This window comes from Egretta garzetta, unplaced genomic scaffold (genome assembly GCF_000687185.1).
Source record: "Egretta garzetta isolate BGI_Z169 unplaced genomic scaffold, ASM68718v1 scaffold56, whole genome shotgun sequence".
Lineage (NCBI taxonomy): Eukaryota > Metazoa > Chordata > Aves > Pelecaniformes > Ardeidae > Egretta > Egretta garzetta.
In genome coordinates this window covers 12,070,928-12,091,281 of record NW_009260182.1, presented here as the reverse complement: position 1 = coordinate 12,091,281, position 20,354 = coordinate 12,070,928, and the positions used below count along the sequence as shown (strand labels likewise).

General features: G+C 35.3%; 1 protein-coding gene across 1 annotated transcript in view; it reads right to left on the bottom strand.

Annotated features, from left to right (window-relative positions):
• CPEB3 (cytoplasmic polyadenylation element binding protein 3) overlaps positions 1–20,354 on the bottom strand; it is an 85,392-nt gene that overhangs the window by 41,108 nt on the left and 23,930 nt on the right. Inside the window, exons 3-4 of the mRNA XM_035897326.1 lie at positions 19,342–19,432; positions 6,713–6,769 (exon numbers count right to left, since the gene is read on the bottom strand). Coding sequence (XP_035753219.1) covers positions 6,713–6,769; positions 19,342–19,432 — 148 coding nt within the window. The remainder of the gene's footprint in view (positions 1–6,712; positions 6,770–19,341; positions 19,433–20,354) is intronic.

The window sequence follows — 20,354 nt, the reverse complement described above, 5'->3', positions numbered from 1 at the left end:
GGGAGGCGAGAGGAGCTGGGGGGGGGTACGGGGGACAAAATGAACCAATAAAAACAAAGAAATCACCGAATAAGACTTCCTATTTTTAAAGTGGACCTTCACACAGTTGGAGGTTTATGAAAGGCAGTAGCTAAAGTGGAAGCAGTTTGAGTAACTTAATTTGTAGCACTCAATGTAAAAAAAAAAATCTATGCACATAAACATAGTTTAGAATAAGTTCAACAATTTTTCTAACTAAAATAGGAAATTGACAAGAACAAGTTGCATACAAAAATGAGGCCAATGTTTAATGAAACTTTCATTAATTGACCCCATATAAAATACAATTTCTTGAATAACAATTTCTGGATTTTAGCTAGATAAGAAGCAAGCTGATAAATGAACATGACATGATAAAACTCAGTAAGTCATGTCCATAAAAGTATGGGGAAAAATAAGAATTACATTTGGGAGAATAAAGAATTAAATTTGTTTCACTACATTAACTTTTGGGTTCCTTCCCATAGTATGTTTGTACTGAGGTTTATGTGCACAGAAATCTATTTGCTTCCAAGGAAAGTTTTCTATATATTAATCTGTTATTTGCAGAATACTCACACCACTTTTTCAGGGATAGCATTTGCAATTATTTTTACTTCAGCATGTTTCAGCATTTGAGATTTGGGGGGGGTCATTTTTCATGATGAGCAATGCAACAGAACAGCTTGTTTAAGAAAATAATACTCATTCTTCCCCTTTTTCTATGGCTAAAAAAGCTGTTTACAAAAAACAAGACTTCTCCAGTCTTTTTGAGGAGGTCTTTGAAAGAAAACATATAATTCAAATAATTTGGGGTTTGGATTGGGATGCATTATTGCTCATCTAAGAGTGGTTCAAAAGGTGGTTCTCCATTTCCAGTGTTGGATGGGCTGGACATGCAGATGGGCATTGCAATAATTTGGTGATATTAGCCTCAACAGTCCTTTCTAGTTTGCTGTTTCCCAATGCTAGCAATGCAAGCATTACAACAATCTCCCTGATAATGTATGCTGACATATATATACAGTTGAATCCCTTCATCACAAAACCACAATCTACATGCAAGCTGTATGCAGTTAAGGCCCACACACTGAACCTCAAACACTTGATGGAACATGCAAACTGCATTTGATACTCAATACTATTGCTTAAACAGCTTTAGGTCTTCCTTCCTTAGGCATATTGAGCAGACAAGCATCTGTGCAGGAGGTAAGGCTTACGTATTTTAATTTTTTTTGTTTTAGTTTAAAAATAGGTTAATGATAAAACACACATTTCTAACAGCCAGGATGATAGGAACTTCCTTCATATTGCTTTCAATCTACCAAACCTAATTCTGGACTGCAGTCTCATGTCTTCTAGGATAATACATAATGCTCGTGGAATAGCCTGGCAAATCTTGTTCTTAAAATTCTGCAGAAACAGATGGCACTCACCCACAATAGAGATCACATAGATGGAATGAAAGCACATTGGTGAGGTTAAAGGCAGGAAAAGTGGTGGGGAAAAAAACCAAACAAGAAGGTAGTAAGGAGCTACAAAGTTGGATTAAAAGGAAGAAAATGTAAGAAATCTTCCTCTGCTAGAAAAAGACTTTAGCAGTCACTGATAAGAGATACTGCCTTCAGCAACAGCCAAATCAGATCTCAGGAAGTGCAGGTGCCAACATAAAAAAATTGAAGGGAAGAAAGAAGACAAGCCATGTTTTATTGCTCCCCTGCCTTTTTCCCCTCCCTCCTTTTTTTTTTTTTTTTTAATTAAGACAAGTATAGAAGGAACTTTAACATATCAGCTAGCCTGCCTCACAGCCCCCAAGGCAGCATCAGTACTAACTGTTTGTACAGCTGGGTCTGAAAAACTTAACAAGGTTATGTATAAAGTGACAGTTCACACACTCTGGGACTCTTATGAAGCCTACTGCTTTGCTATGTCACACACTACCTCATTCATTTTTTCCCTCCAGTTAAATAAACTCTGATCTCTTCACAATTAAATCAGGTCTAGTTTTGCAACCCTTATTAGCTCTCTGTGTCTTTTATTCCTATTATTCCTTATATGTTAATAAGCTAGCAACACATTAGTAACCCAACTTGGCAATTGGGCTAAAGGGCTCAGCAAATTCCTGTAGGCAGGTACCAAATTATTAGAAGAGATTGATGCCTCTCAGAATTTAGCCACACATTTTCAGAGAATATTATCACTACAAAACCCAATCTTTTAATAGCTGTTAAACTGCCAAACCAAGATTTTTAAAGACAAAAATAATTCAATAAACTTACTATTCAGAGCAGGTGATTTCAAGGTATACTGACAGCACTGGCAAAAGATTAAAATCTAAAATGCTTTTTCAGCAACTTGGTTATATCTGAACACTCTGTGTGTTGAAAAAAATACATCAGAATATAGAAGAGCCAAGTACAATAGCTCTTAAGGAGACAAGGCAATTTTAAAACCAATAAAAGCATGAAAATAAAAAATGAAATTGTTTTGCTGCCATTACACTTTCTGTCATGGCATGATGACTTCCCCATATAATTAGTATCTCTATTAATAAAACAAAACCAAAATTTCTACACAAACATCCAGAAAGGTGCCCCAAACCCTTGCCTTAATGTATTTTTCAAATTATTTTATTCAGAACAAACAGAACTAAATGACACTAATGAAAAGAAGAAAAAACAGTCAGATGGAGAGCAAACAGTACCAGACCTCACAGATGACACATTTTCATATGAGACAAGAATGAACATTGGAAGCAGATGGAACATTTGAAGCCCAACAGCAGTGCAAAGTCACTGTACAGAGGAGCTTTAGGAAAAACAAAATTCCAGCATTTCATAAAGTTTTTTTTTCTCATTTGTTAGTTTAACTACCTTTAGTCTAAACTCATTTTACAGACGTGCATTTGGGATCCCAGCAATACAGTACAGTGCTTCCTTAGAAAGATCACACACCCTCATTTATTCCCTGTCTCCCTTTTTCACCTGCTGTACTTCTCTCCCAGTCAAGTTTATTGTTGGCTTTCTGGAGTTCACAAGAAGCATTAAAGATAGCACTACCTAGCATATAATAGGTGACTGTGTATTCATGCTGATCATTTAGTCCTATTTATATAAGTAACTAAAAGGGAGCACATATTAACACAAAAGAATATCCAGCATCCCCCAAACAGAAGTCAATGGCTGCAGAAATGCATGACTGCAAATGGGCGTGTGTACTAGCAAGAGCAGGGGATAGTTAAAGTTAATTTTGGCAAAGCAAATTAATTTATTTTCAGGTTTTCCTTAGTTTTGTGAACATAACTATAATTAGTATAGCAAACACCTACTAAAAGTATCATCAACAGATGATTTCTCTTTAAGTTCATATAGAAATTTACATTAAAAATCATAAATAATAAATAATCCAATTTATACCATATTTCCCCTAGAAATTACAGTATCAATTGTGTTTACTAAGGTGCTGTAGATGAATGTATATAAAAATCGTTCTACTGTTTACCTCTGTATGAATGACATTATTGAAAAGTTAACAAACAGATGTCACGACTTGATTAGAAACATGATTTCAATTAGAGCTCATATAGACAAAAGCTATAGCTTTTTCCCTTTGCACAATGTTTCAAATCTAAATATTTGCATCTTCCTTTTGTTTAAATGCTCTTTAGGATTATGCTCAAATCTCTGAATATTTGAATACTGCATTCCTCAATAGAAGCCTATTTCTGATAGAGAACTTCAAGCGCCTCTACAATGTAAACATGCTTATACACATGTGCAACAGTTTGTGTATGTGCACAAGCGTAACACCATCAATGATGAGAAGAGATTAATAATAATTATCCATTTCTACCTCACTGATTTTATTATTTCAGAACTCAGTGCTTTGAGATGATAATGTTTTATAGCTTTGCACAATGATGAACAAAATGGTGGTAGTATGCTCTCCACTAAGCCCTGCCAACTAAGCAAGTAACTTCTTTCCTCAAACCAAACAATCCCCTTCAATATTTACAGACAGTAGCTCAAGACAGTCAGTCAGGAAAATCCCTCATTTCAAAAGGCTGTAATCAATAGATAAGAATACCAGCTGAAGTACAGTTGATAGTGTTGCCATAAAGAATGAGAAGGAGCTAAAGAGACAGACACCCCTCAGAAAACTTCCCCTCTCCCTACAACACGTGAAGTAAAGTTTTGCATTGCTCTTGACATGAGCCTATGCTGTCTTCCAGCTTCAAAAGACTGTGTACACTGTTAGTGAGAAATTGAGCTTTGAGTAATAAATCTTAAAGTTTATTACTGTGTCTTCACAGGAAAAGAGAAAAATGCTTATGTAGCAATGACTATAAATAGAATGTGAAGGTTGGATTTGCAGATTCAGCAGACAGTGTTTAGTTTCACAGAAATTATATATAGATATTATAATTTAAAGAAGTTACATAAGTTCTCCAAATAGTTCCAAGAATTGCTGGAATGAAATCTATTTTGAGAATTTTTATTTTATTTTATTTATTTTATTTTTTTAAACCCAAACCACAACCATTCCAGCACAAGAGTGTTTCTTCTGGGACTAACTTTCCTTAGTATATTCCCCAAGGCAAAAGTAATGGAACACATCTGAATTAGAGAGTTCTTAATTTCTCAGTTTTAGCTGCATACAAAAGAGGATTAAAATCACAGAAAGTAACCTTTAACCTGATGTGCTTGAATACTTGCTTTTACTCTCAACTCTACAAAGATTTAAGAGCAAAAACCAGTACAATAATTCTAGCTTCTGGGCTCTTAGTAATGGCCCAAAATGGTGTGGCCTTGCCTAGTAAAGAACGGGAAGAAAACATGCAGGAGAGGGAAAATATATGGACACTTATCCAGACTTTTGATTTGCACTGAATTTTATTCAAAAGAACAATCATTACTATTTTGCATAAATTGCATATTTATGATTCCACATTTATGTAAGTCTGCAAGCAGTTAATATTTTAATAAACTCGTAATATTTTTAAATACTGGAAATGGATAAATATGTTTTGTTTACGTCCCTCAGTTAGCTATACCGATCTTTTAGTCATACGCCAGGACTATAACTGCAAAGGATCATTACTTTTTATAAATTACTAGATTACATTGTTGTAAAAATTTCAGAGGAATTAGGGAGGAAGAAATACTTTCTTAAATATTATTTCCATTTAAAAAGCAATTATTTTAAGTTTACCTAGCAATGACAGAAATCGGAATAGAATATATTAATCCATTTAGCATAAAAGTGAGTTGTCCCAAAATGTAACAACCCTGGTTCAATATAGTATATAGTATAGCTTTTTGTATCAGTTTTTCATTCCTGTCTTTCAAAAATCTCTGTAAGACTTCATAAGAAATACTGCTATGCATTCCATAGTAACTGTCAATTTTTAAAAATAACTCAAAATTCAATCACGATCTCCCATGTTCACAATAATTATAATTGCAATCAGCTTACTGAAGTGCCCATGTTAGAACAACAAATACATTCTGAGATCAGAAGTCATGTCTAACAGCAGCAGTCTGTACTATGTAGCACTTATTTACACACACACACACCCACATGACGGCTTCCCTTTTAAATAAAGTCTTTAATTAAATGGAGCATTTCTCCTAGTTAATTACTTAATTTCACATGATTTCATGTGCTCATAAGAAAATGGGGCATATATGCTAACTATGACAACAGAAACTGCAAAATATCACCTCATCAATGGTGTAAAACCAAGAAAAAGAGCACAAAGTCCTATAGATGTAATTTTGTTTGGTACTACACAAAAAACAATCTAATTTTAAGACTCTTAAAAACCCTGCAGTTTTCAACTATACACAGTGCAACTTATATAGACAGTGTAAAGGCAAAAAATTTTAGAGAAGTTAATAAATTAATCCCAACACCTCTAATACAACATGGTAAGCAAACCCAACATTTGAAAACAGTTAACATTTGTTAGAATTAGATAGACAAAAACTATGCTTTGATTTGCATAGTTCAGTTCTACATTATGCTGGTGGTGCTTAACACCCCACACGCCCCCCCCACTACATGATACAAGGCTGTCTCTAGAGCTTTCCAGATCCATTTTGGCACATTTTTTGAATGCATATGTTCACGACTGGATTTTTTAAAATTTATTTTTATTTTCTAACACAAACAAAAGCAATAATCTTTTAGTGAAGTTCAGCCCCATACTTTATCCTCATCATTTAGATGTCTAAACATTCTCTCCAGTCCTGTCTACATAATGTTTTAGGGAAACCAACAAAGTAAACCCCATCAGCCACTGTAATTGTATGCAAAACCTGTAACAACTCATCCCAACAAGAAGAAATAGGTCTGGAGAGATATCAGAAATTGAAATTACAGATTTAACATGTATACACACCCATAAAAGAGGGAACAAGAGAGATCATTTTGCAGTATTATCTATAGCGGACATTATGAAGCTTCCAGTGGAACACATAATGCTATTGTAAAGGTAATAAAAAGAATCTCCAATTCTACTAGTAAAATCAGATATAATTGATTTATGTAAATCATTTTAAGACAGTGCACATTAGCTTCTATGCAAATATTATTACACATATTTATGTCTGACTGTACAGCTACATACAAAATAAATGTAAGAAATAATATTCAACATGACAATATTAGTCACTAGATATTAACTACTTACTATTAAGAGCCATAATATTGTCTGTTCCTGGATGATGGAAATTTATTCCCATACGACCTGCAATGTAAATAAAAGCTATTTTTAATGTTTGTATTTCAAAACTGAATTAAATTTATTAATATGAAAAGTTGCTAAAGGGGATGAACATTCCGGGTAGCCAAATCTTCCATCTACCAAAGACAACTTCCCAAGAATACACGTTTAAGACATTTAACACTGTAGTACCTTTAGTGTTATGTACTTAAAATATTGAAAATCACAAAATAAACAATGAAATAATTACTTTTTTAATACATCCCTTTGCTTTGTACTAGGAAAGTATTATGTTTACCCTTTCAAAATAAGGCCTCAAAGTTCAACCTTGCTGCAGTGATGCCATTTATAGTAGGCTTCAAATAACGAGTATAGCATTACAAAAACTCCGCCTAATTGGTAAAAATAAATCCCTATTTTCCATACTACCTGTGACACAAGAAGCTCTTGAGTTAACAGATCGTTGGAGACAGAGTGTTTACCCTGTTTTTGTATTCTTCCTTAAGAACCTGCGATCGCTTACTATTTGAGATAAGATACTGGGTTGGAGGGAGTGTTGTTCTCATGGAGTACATTCAAATGTACTTTGAAAAATATTTATTCTTGACCCATAATATGGGATCATCATACACATAAGGTTAACCATTAAATTCAAATTAATTTTGCTGGTGCCAGTTTCCAAGAAGCTAGAGGGATGCAAAATAGTACCAATTTTCTCAGGTGAGATTTAACAATCGCAAGGTTGGCTTAAGAAGATCTCTGATGACTTCAGGAACTGGAAGTGGGAACAAATTCACACATGGTTACTTTGTTTCAAAGGCAAGGTAGTCCACCAAAATCATCAAAGCAAGAAATGAGCCAACTCTACTACTGTTCAGATGAGGTTTAGATACTACTTAACTGAGTTGAGGTATTAAAAACTTACCCTGAAGAAACTTTGTAACAAAACAAGTTGTATTAGTCCTTGATTGGAAAAAGATATAAAAGGATCATTAGAGCCACACAAAAAATTATTTCAATTAAGTAATGTAAGTAACTTAAGTCACTTAGAAGTGTTGCAATCCATTTCACAGGCTCTCTGTATCTCTAGACTTGTGGCTTGGGAGCTACGAAAGCGGGCAGTTTACACTTCTTCCCTATATTGGCAGTCAAACACAGGAGCTCAAGACCCACTCACTATACTGAAGAACCAATATAACCTTAGTGTAAATTCTCTTCCATACTTCCGCAAGACCAAGTTTTAACAAGTAAACTTTGACAAAGCAGAACTAAAGCAAATCTTCTCCAACATTTTAGTTCCCATTAGTAAGTTAAAGCCTTCTATTTCCAGACACAGAGACTGCTGTGCTGTAATTAATATTCTTTTTGAACAGATGCAACATGAAGTTTCAGTAAACTTCTGAAACTGTCACAAGCAGTTTAAGAGCAAATATGTATTTTCTTCGCATTATAATTTTCTCATTCTTCTAGAAAAAAGTGCCGCCACAATAAGACTGTGAAGCAAAGAGCACCTCCAGAAAGAAGTGGGGGCAGAAGGAAGGTAAATAAAATTTCTATTTTTACTTCCCAACTCCTTGAGCAAAGCTTCTTAAAGAGATCTGCATTTGAACTACTTCAGATTTCCTAATTACAGACATAATTCTCCTATACATATTTTCGCATTAATCTGGCACTGCAGAAACTGTAAAACTGCTATTATTTCAGTTAGTATCAACTTGTGCTAGAAATATTTCAGAAATCTTCTTAGACTGATATTAATTTCCTTTTCCTTAAGAGCATATTAATGAGCATGAGGTTACAGGTATTACTTGTAAAGAGAAAAGGTGTATATAATAATCCATACTTGTAAACTAATACTTGTAATAGAAAAAAGGGAACTACTATGAAAAAAATAGAATAAAATTTGAATGCATAATGGTTGCATGGGCCCTTCTCTCTTCCTTTGCCGAAGCTGAAATTCTGCTGTTTGACCAGCTTCAGAAATAGAATCGTATCTGTGACATCTGGGTTTGGTTTTTTCCCTCCCTCCAGGCTGTCACTGGACCAGGTGCTGCTTGTGTGACATTTTGTCACCTGCCCTTGGCCTGCTATTTTTAAACAGTTCTTGTCAGCTATCTTTTAAGAGGAGCAGAAAATACAGAGCAGCACAAGCAGAAGGACATGTTCTCACACTGAGCTAAGCAACAGTGTGGGATAATGCTGTGCATCTTCAGAAGTCCCCTAGTGCAATTCTGGAGAAACAAATTAATGGAATACTTTCAAAACACACCTGTATTAAAAGCATTCAAAACAGACTGGTAATGCATCAGTCATAAGACAATTGGTTACCAGTAATTATATAGCCTTTCATATTAGCTACAACATTTAAATATCTTGCTGTTTGAATCAAATTATTCAACTGAAAGAAGAGGCCATATGCAGATTACAAAACTGCATAATTATCTAAGGAACAAGAAGAGACCACAAAAAGGAAACTATAAATTTATTCATTTTAAGGTGCAATGCAAAACTGAAATGTAATTAAGCATATGTACTTTCAAGGATATATTTGAGTTAAACACAGAAATTACTATCAGAAAACAACTTGAAAAGTACATGTATACTACCTGGACCTCTACAAAGTCTATATAAGCACATATTTCTAATTATAGTTTTTAAATGAAATCTCTGGATAAAATTTCTACTTTGCAAGAATCTTAAGCACAATAAGCAGAAACAGAGAAGTTAGAGCACATTAGTTACAAGCTCCAGCAGTTCACTGAAGTCATAAATAGGAACCCTTCCAGTAACAACATCCCCAGTACTTGTATTCAGTGTACATCTGCCATTTTCAGTTTTCCTGTCTTGGTTTCATAATTATCTACTGAGTACATTTTCAATTATGTGCTTTTATAACACATTACTGCAGTTAGGCTGCAAGAATAATCACTCTTTCACATAAGTCTTTTCAATTCCTAATATAAAAAAAAAAATTAATCCAGTCGTATACTTCTTGCTCTTTAAACATTTCAGAGTACACATGAGGGTTTAATGATTCCTGTATAGTCCAGGCTGCTCTTTTGCATATCTCATGTCATTAAATACCTTAAATTCTCTCTCCTAACAGCATTTGGAGACACTTTTCTGGCTGGACTGCCTAAGTGCTCTGCTGCATGCCCAATATCATACTTGTCATGGCAGCAAGCCCAATTCCTTCTTAGAGTACATCTCAAGTATGTGCATCTTCTGTGTTATATTGAAAATAAGATGATGTTAAATGGAATTTAACTTCACCTCATTCTTTGTAGAAAAGAGTCATGACTTTGAAACATTTCTGAAATCTTTCCAATAACTTAAGGAAGTATGCCCTTCCCGAATATGAATCTCTTTATTAAATCTTTCACAAAGAGATAATCTGATTTTTTTAATTGTCTAGATAATTTCAAGTTGTCTGAATAGCTTTGAGAAAGAATGCTGTTCCAGAAATAACAAACCTAGACATCAGGCACAGTTTTACCACTATTGCAGTTTTTTGACAGTGTCTAGTGCCAGGCTTGCCTATAGTGGTCCCCTTAATCTCAACTTTAAAATCCACTATTTTTAGCAGATATTCAGGCTTACGAGCACAACCTGTTCACAAGTAAGTGTAAAACCAATCTTTGATTTCATCTTTGTATGTGTTGGTATTACCATTATTTTCCCATGTCTGAAACAAACACCAGTGACTGACCAGTTCCAGATCTATAACTACTGTTTTTCCTCTAAGACACTTCTGAATTCATTTTCTCTGTTTATCCCTCTTCTCTTCTTAAGTGCTCTATGGTTTTTTGAACTTGTGAAATCCTAATCAGCTCCTGGACATGAACTCAGTGAAGGATTTTTAAGATTATCGTTACTTATTCTCATAATTTTCATGTTACAATCAATGTTCCAAGAAACAGTGTTCGTTGGTAATATATCAAGTAAAACTTCTTGCACTGTTATACTTCATGGCTTTCACCAAGATTGACCACTTATACCAATTCAGCAGTTGGTATTTGGCATAAGATTTGCTAGAAAATAGCAAAGCTGGCCTGCTTTTGACCTGTCCTGAACTTACTGGGAATGAGAACTTCCTCTCACATAGTTCTTAAGATCATTGTTGATATCAATTACAAGTTATGACTAGAGACTTCAGTGGCAAGGTCAAATGAAACTGGCAACAGGACTAGGTCTGCTATACTTCCTTAGTAATAACACCTCCTTTATCGTTCTTATCTCCTCTATCAAATTATTTCAAAGTTGGTACCAACAAAAAGCATTACAAAACAGCAATAGTTATCTGGATAGTATAGTGGGGTAGAGCAAAGTTTAGACACAGAAAAGTGCAAAAAACAAAGCAATACCAGTATTCCTTCAAACATCTGAAACAAGATTATTTTGATCCATATGTATTTGGGGGTCTAGTTTACAGCACAACCTAACACACATGCACCCCCCTACCCCAGCTCCACCACGAGTTCTTTGCTCCATGATTCACAAATGGCCAAAATGCATGAAGCATGTGTGTGCATTTAGAAGAATTTTAATCATTTTTCCTGAATAGACCTCTGACCATTCTCTTTCCTCTTCCCCCAAAACTACAGACACCTGAAACTGATGCTAAACTAACTTACATGTCCAAAACAATTTCAAAAGCAAGGACTGTGTAAGCCAGGGTCTGCATAAAGACTTGGAAAATAAAAGGTAACTCCCTGAAGAAGTTCGGAATTTTTTTTTCTTTTTCCCCTCCCCCCTTCCTTTTTTTTAAGTCTACCTGCTATTTGTTCACACCCATAATTTAAACACTTACTTGGGACTTACATATCTTTTACACATTAACATACTTAGCAGAACAAAAATACTATTGTGTGCCAGAAGGGAAATATGAAGAACTATTGCTGTGTTTACACATATATATTTTTACTGCACAAATACATATTGCTGCAATGTGAACAGAAGGGTATAATTATCGGCTATGAATATCAGTAATAAAACTCGTCTTCCTATAACTGACTAAACAAATATATACCATTGGTAGAGAAAGTAACCTATAAAATATAACAGCATAGACATTACAACGAAATGCACTCTTCATAAGTACATTGCTCCAATAAAACACAAAGGTCTTGCATATATTTAAGTAGTGCAAACATTTTCAGCTTGAAAACAGTTATGTTTTCAAAATATTAGTACCTTAAAAGCAAGACCCGATGAACAGAAGAAATTTGGCTTTACTTGCAAGGGGGTAGACAAGTATATGTACACATATACCATTCTACATGTAGTTCTAGAGCTGTACTCAAAAGAGCACTATTTGTATCCTTCCTGGTGAATTTGGGGGCAATAAAACAGACCAATGTGAAAGCTGAGTTTTCTATTAGCAATCTATGCTAAAACATATGAAGCCCTTGAAACAGCAGACAAGTGAGAAAGAAAAAAAGAAAAAAAAAAAGAAAAAGACCTTTAGGTCTCTGTGAGGCCAGTCTTCAACAGTACAATGAAAAAATGGAAATAAAGAGAAGGAAAAACTGGTATTTGTATCACCAATCCTTAAACTAAATAAAGCAAACAAACCCCCCCAACAATCCTGCCCAAAACGGATTCAGCAGGTCAAAGACAAGGGCATGCTGGATGCCAGCAGCCAATTAGGAAGTATGATCATACTACAGAATCATTGAAAAAAGCACTCATTTTAATTTAAGAAATATGAACCATTTAATGGTGATATTCTGCACTGAAAAAAATATTAAAGGGGATTTTCTTAAATAAGTAGAGTCTCAAATGGAAATGAAACAGAGTATGTTTCCTTTAAAAGGATTAGCTTGAGTGGCCTAATTTTACACACAAATAGATGTGCGAACACATCTGCCTGCTCACTCTGGTTTTCATATGCATTTACAAAAAGGAGTCTGATAAGCATTGAGATTTTGAGAAACACTGTTACACTGCACTTTTTCCAACAAAAGTGTGGCAAAAAGCTCTAACTGGGTGGCACCATTTCTAGGACTGAGATGACAACATTTGTTCTATTTGCACAACCTTTGTGTTCAGCTGCTGACTGCAAACACAAATATGATCCATTCACCTCCACTTTCCTCAGGTCACGTCGCAAACTTACTGCTTTGCTTACAAAAAACTTATGAACAATTAGAGCTGAACAAAATCTGGTGGCATGCACTCACGTTAACTGAAGATCAAGATAGAAAAGTAAAGATCCATTCCATATGTATTACAATATTGTCTAAGGTGCATAGAATTTTTGAACACTCCTGTCAAACCTCATAAACAACATAGTTAAATGTAAACAGGAAATCTTAAACTTTACTTAGTTTCCATATGACCTGATACAGTCTTTACAATAGTTAAAAAGTAGTAAGCCCAGTAACTTCAGTTTTCTGTTGTGCAAACATAGGGGTGTCATTCATACTAAGTATTGAACATGAAGAAAAAAGTTTCTCCACAGATGCTGTTTCTACCTGACACGTTGTACATTTGTATTCAAAGTCTCAAACAATCTCAGAACAACAAACGTTAAGAAAGCCAGGGAGTATGTACATTCTACTGAAATACTATGACATAATCAGCACATATTTTATGTATACTTCTACAGTATGATATCCATTAATATTAGCTTTAAGAAAGCCTACTCCCGAAATCCTCCTTGTACATGTGTTGTCTCCAAATATTCATACCTGAAGATGTGTCACATTGATACTTTATAAAAACCTCAGAATTTTTGTTAGTTGGGGATTTGCACATTACAGTTTGCTTCCATTCTGCCCATTTGCCCAAATATTAATAGTTATCTATTGTAACAGTAAATTTAAAATAAATATTTTGAAGGAACATGATTTCTCTGCTCAATGTTATATTTTGGTTCAGTTTCATGACCTGTCAGTAGCACATGTGCATAGCATATGATCTAACACAGCTGAAATATTTTATTTAATTATTTAAAAATAGAACAAAGGCAGCTGCTAGTTACTACTGATCAAAATATCTTTTATAGATCAGAATGCCTCTGTTTGTGTTGTAATGCAATAGTTTGACACGGATAAACATATTGCAACAGTGACATATTACACCATAGACAGGAGACACTTTGATGTAGGAAAGAAATTTTTTAGTCAGTAATAAGTAGCATCTACCCATAGCTACTCTGATAATTCAGTTTTGCCCTACAGCATTAGGTAGACGCAGTACATAAATACCAACAGGTTATAAAATATTGCAAATATATCTTTTCCTCGTTAAAGCAAAACTCTCTCCTATGTTTTAGTAGCATATAATATATTCTATTGGCAACTCAGAAAATAAGTAAGACAGTTCAGGAAAAACATCTTAGAAAATATTGCACGTCTGTCAATTAGGCCTGGTTATGACTGACACAGGGAACAACCAGATACCCTTGGCCATATATACTAATTAGTCTTTAACTAGAAGAAGCTTAACAATTCCTTTACTGTACTTTTTCCCTCTTTTTTTTTTTCTCTTTTTTGAAGAGAAGAAAAATGGTGAAGTCTTGATGGCAGAGAAAGCAGGTAAACAAGCCTGCCTTGCAAGAAAAGAAAATGACACTTCCTTTTTAATGAATTTGCATTCTTTAGATCCCAAAGCATGAAAATAGCGAAGAATTTGTAAAGTTACACAGCTTCCAGACTACAAGGATAGAAAGATAGGATCCTACAGCAATGTACCCCTATGTGGTAGGAAAAGTTGAAGAAAAAAAAAAAAAATATCAGTTTTAGACAAACAGAATAGGAGCTGACACTAAACACCTTCTCCTAAAATTGGGCTCAAGATAAAATGCAACATAGATAGATAAGCTGGTAATTTATCTAAGTCCAGAAACCTCAGAGCTAGGTATCAAATCTCTCTTACAGCAAGAAACACCCAAAAAGAACTAAGTGACCCTAGCTCTCCTAGCTGGAGAACACCAAGCCACCCTGCCAATCAGACTGAGTTAGCATTCGCTCAATATAAGTAATTCAATATGGCAAGACTGAGGATCAGTTAGTTTCTGATGCACTAACAATCCTTCAGCCTTTCTCTTGTTCCACACTTGAAAGCAACACCCGCCAAAAAGAGTCACTTAATCACATGCCCTCTCAAGGCCAAGTGGATCATGCTTTTAAAAAAGTTACCTGCTTTGGTGACCTTGAAATAAACTCAATTTCCATGGCCTGCAGGACAAAGTCTGATCATACCTCCAATTCAGAGAAGGTATGAAGCTTCAACTACTACAAACAAGAGGGTAGACTCTTCCTTGCTCACCCCCTGAGCTTCTTCTCCACTACCACCACTGAACAATGCAGAGCATAAGGAACTTAAACCCCAAAATGAGAAGAAAATACCCCAGAACCATTTCAATTTGGTCTTCACATCAGAATCTTTTATGGTTAACCCTCCCATCCACATTCTAATCTAGAGCCTTTGTTCTATATCCAAGATAATTATTTTTTATTTCAAGCATCTCCTGGGATGTGAGGGGGCACGTATGCCAAGAGGGACTATGTTCCAAGCAAAGTTTCAAACTTCAGATAAACCACCTGCAGTATTTTACTAATGAATACATATACAGACAGTACTTCTAAAAAATATGCATTTGCTGAAGGCTTTGTTGCCAGCGGCAGGCTGAAATGGTCTTGAAATAGCTGCAACGGCTTTGTAACATCCATTGGAGGCTCCAAGCTTTTCTAGAATTAAATCTGTGTTTTCAAAATCAGAGGCTTTTGGTACTCATATTTTCACCCCTTCTGTGTAAAAATTTGGATAATAAATTCTCGTGGTTTAACCCCAGCCAGCAACTAAGCCCCACACAGCCGCTCGCTCACTCCCGCCCTGGTGAGAAGTGGGAGAGAGTAAGAAGAGTAAAAGTGAGAAAACTCATGGCTTGAGATAAAGACAAGTTAACAGGTAAAGCAAGAGCTGTGCACACAAGCAAAGCAAAAGAAGGAATTCATTCACTAATTGCCATCAGCAGGCAGGTGCTCAACCATCTCCAGGAGAACAGGGATTCATCACACGTAATGGCTACTTGGGAAGACAAACACCATCACTGAACATCCCCCCCTTCCTCCTTTTTTCCCCCAGCTTTATGTGCTGAGCATGTCGTCATATGGTGTGGGATATCCCTTGGGTCAGTTGGGGTCAGCTGTCCTGGCTGTGCCCCCTCCCAGCTTCTTGTGCGCGCCCAGCCTCCTCGACAGTGAGGTGGGTGAGAGGCAGAAAAGGCCTCGACTCTGTATAAGCTCTGCTCAGCAGTAACCGAAACACCTCTGTGTTAACAACACTGTTTTCAGCACAAATCCAAAACATAGCCCCATACTAGCTGCTATGAAGTAAATGAACTCCATCCCAGGCAAAACCAGCACATAAATATAAGGCCAACAGACATGTAAGTGCTGTTCGCTAAAATTGTTCGAGAAAACAAGGCTCCTTTACAAAAAGGTGAACGATTTAAAAAAAATCATTTGAGAGCCACCTCATTGTTTTTCTTTGTCTGTTTGTTTTTTAAACCAGAATTTTTGTGGTTGTTTTACTTTCTATCTACACAAGAAAAATCTGCACAAACCTAAGAGAGGACAGTCACAGATGCCAGAGGAAGGGAAGATTTAAAGGGAAAACCACACCCAGTTTACTATGAAAGTCAGAGGAGGTAAACTGAAGAGGAGGTAGCTCTGAGATTTGGTTTAAGTTAATAAAATTCCAGAAAGCAGTTGAAATTTCGCACAAGAGGCAGTCACACAGGAATGTCTATGAGGAACTGAAAAATCAAGCTGAGGTACATAACCAGTATATTCAAAAAGCTTACAGGTGATAATAAATGAAAATGTGACAATGACTTAAAAAACAAGCAAAAGCAAGCAGAGTTAATGACTTACTTTCTCAAGATGATTACAGACTAAAATATGCTGCTACTTTTAAGAGGGAGAGCCAGAGAAGAATGGGATAAATAAGAAAAAAGCAAGTGAGTTAAGACAACAAGATTAAGTGAAATCTGAGCAAGGTTCAGGGAAGGAGTTGAAAACCTGCATCTTTGGTAGAGGAGAAGCAGAAAGTTGGAGATACAGGGGAAGAGTCAAGACCGATTTTCGCAGAAAAGGCAACAACAAAAATGCAATAGGAAAGTGATTTCAGGAATCAATCAATGTTTGCAGAAAAATAGTCTGGTTTTTATGAAGAGAATTCAGTAAAAATAGTAACATAGATCTGTTTAACACAGAGGAAGGCAACACTTCTTGGAAGGGAGAATGAACATGTCCTGAAACAGCCGTTCCTATGAACATTGCCAGTCATGCTGCATAGTGTGAAAACAGGAGTAGAGGAAAGTGCACACCAGGTCAAGCCAAGGCTGGAGGTTAGCAAAGTAAGCCCTGTAGTTAGAGGGAGGAGGGAAATAAAGCAAGACATTAACTGTATCAATGGGAGAAAAACCAGCTGGGCAGAGACAGAAAGAGATAACTAATAGTAAACAAGACTTCTCCAACAGTTACTGGACTGGAAGCTAGAAGAGAGCTAAGTAACAAGGCAGGAAGGCCAAAACAGGTGAGCAGCGCTGCGTGAGAAAATGAGATAGAGCACATCCAGTAAGTGACAGAAATGTCTGTTAGACAAAAAGTAAAGCTAACAGTCCCACTGGCAAATGGAAAATATCAACTCAGACTTTACCATTAATACTCAACTCTTTGGTTTTACTTTGGGAGCAGAAAGAAACTGTTCCTACTGCTTTCAAACGTCCACTCAAACTAGTCAGTCTCCTACATAGACTGATAACCTAGTAGAGATGAACATATTAAGTTTGCTTTGGAAAGGATACTTTCTTGAAAAGCATGAAGATGTTTAATGAAACCAAGAATTTAATTTCTACCTCATGCCAAACACTAGCATTAAACAGCATTATGACACTCAGGCGCAGCTGTGGAATATGCCACTTGCAATGCTTCCATAGACTAGCTCAGCTGAGTATTGGAAACTATTCTTGAAAGAATGACCCAACAACACAAAAGAATTAGACTTGTACCCATTGTTACTTTATGTGCTAATATTCTGATGAAAAAACTTTTTAAAATGGTTATAAAGAGACAATAATAAAAATATAAGCAAAATTGCACTTATATGATGTTAAAGTCTCTTTCTGGACTAATACAATTTCTAATCCAATCTTTTTAATTTTTTCCATGCTCAAGTTCATATGGAAATTCAGTCTTTAAAAAATTTAAGTCTCAAATTGTATATTTAAATAAATACTGGTTATAAAAAACATAGCTAATTACAGCACATTTAATAAGGTACAATAAATACTTAAATCTACTTACTAGCAATATTTTTTTAATACTAGCCATATGAAATGTATATCCAGCAGAAATTTCAGTTTTGTTGAGCTTGGTTTTTTATAAGTTTCAGGTTAACACTTATTTTAGAGTGCTATGATCAGAATAGATATGAGACAGGATTTCTTGCAAATTTCAAGGTAATAGTGGAAAGCACAGATTAAAAGAGCTGAGAGTACAGAACCCAGTTTAGTATGGTTGTAAACAACTCTGTACCCAGGAAGATGGTGAAAAAGGCACAAGACAGGCAAAGAAAAAATATTTTTCAACATGTAATACATAAATGGGGAGGGGAACAAATGAGGCAGTCGTGACATCAGGAAAGTATGTGCATAAGCATTAGCATAGGAACCGCCATACACAAATTTCTTCTCTGTCAGTGCCAGTGTCCTGACTTACGAGTTTAGGAATCATTTCTAGCTCAATACTTCCTCTGTATATGGCTTACTATTAGCTTCAGTCTTCAAAGTCAGCAAGAATGCATGGGAACAAGAATGTGTACCTATATTTGAACTTAACCAATGAAAGATTAAAACAGAGTGTGCAGGTCGATCAGGAATATTTATTAATTGAAATGCTGCCAAAACCTTTCACTATTCAGTATCAGCTAAGTGTTAGAAATAGTTTCATCTCCAATGCTACACCTGGTAGAACACAGTTTCATAGCATAAATAATGAAAACTTTCCCAGCACTTAACATCATCTATAGTTTTTGGCTCCTCCTAACAATCTGAAATCCAAATTAAGATACATTTTTTTAAAAGAAACCTTAAACAACTGTAGAGAGTAAGCTTGATACAGTGGTTGTTTTAGAACCCTGTATACTTGCTGATGGTCCAAAAGTAAGAGTAGTATTAACTTTGACTAAGATGTTGAACATAACAATTGGAATCCAGTTGCATTACATATTTCCTGAACTGAGTGACTGCAGCAGGAGACCCAGCTGTGCAATTTGCTGATGCACAAAACCAAGTTTTGGAAATACCAGTTAGACAATATTATGGTTGTGCACTTACAATAAATGTATACACATTTCACCTTGTCTTCCTACAGTAGAGATAACTATCTTTAGATGGGAAAACAGAATTTTTACATAACTGACAACTCATTCATTAGCAAAAAGTTTATAGCAATACTGAAAAGCTGATTTTTGTTTAAACACCAAGCAAGCATGGACATATGAATATTCCTAACCTGTAAAATGATTCCTCCACATTATATCAGCGAAACTCATTGGTGGGCCACTGGGAGGGTAGTGTTTACCTTTCAGAGGCTCATGATCAGTCCTTATCATATCCATTAAGGAATTTTCCAAAGAGTGCAAGTTAAAAGTGTCATAGGGCCTATTCCGGTCCTAGAAGGAAAAAAAAATAAAAAAAAAAAAGGAAAGACTGTTATAGAAAAAATATTTTTCTAGCACAGGCTCATTTCTTATTTTATAAAACTCCAGCATCCAATTCTACATTTCTTCTTGATAGAACTTTTTATATTACAAAAAAATTGATAAATATAATCCTACAGTTGTTAAAATTATACTCTTCATTTTGCAACTGCTGCTTTCACCTGTACAGCTATGCAGAGAGGCTTATTAATACTTCTAAAAAATATGTATATATACAAACAACAGTTAATTCTAAAAATTGTCATTTAAATAAGAACTTTAGAAATAATGCAATATTGATGTTTACACTGGATAAGTGAAACTGTTTCAGAGTCTTTTGGTTTACAGCTTCATCATCTGCCTTCTGTCACAGTGCTACCTTAACATCAGAACAGAAGCAAACAATGCTCAAGATGCCAGCAGGCACATTTGTTCCAGAAAGTATCAAGTAATTGTTCAAATGTCTAACATGAATCTAACGGGTTTAAGGAAAGTGCACTAGGTGCAAGACAAAACAAAAAGCAAGATAGGATATGCAACACTTTCAGATTACGGCACTCAAAACCTGAGCAAGTGTTGATTTGTATTGTTTGAATCTCTCATTTTTAATTTGCTGTAGTTCAGCTTCTGTTTTTTCAAGTAAGCAAAAGGGAAAAAGAAAAAAAAACCACCAAACACAAACAAACTTTAGCAGGCCTATTAAAATAGCCAGTATCAAAGTTCAGGAACAATCTTATGGAGGGAACAATCTATCCCTGCCCACATATCTAGAGTAACATATACAATCGCACAGCATAACAGAACTGTCCCCTTATTGCAGTCAGATAGTTTCTAAAAACCATTAATTTTCTTATTCTCATCTCTACCATTAACAAAAAAGTACAGCATAAGTATG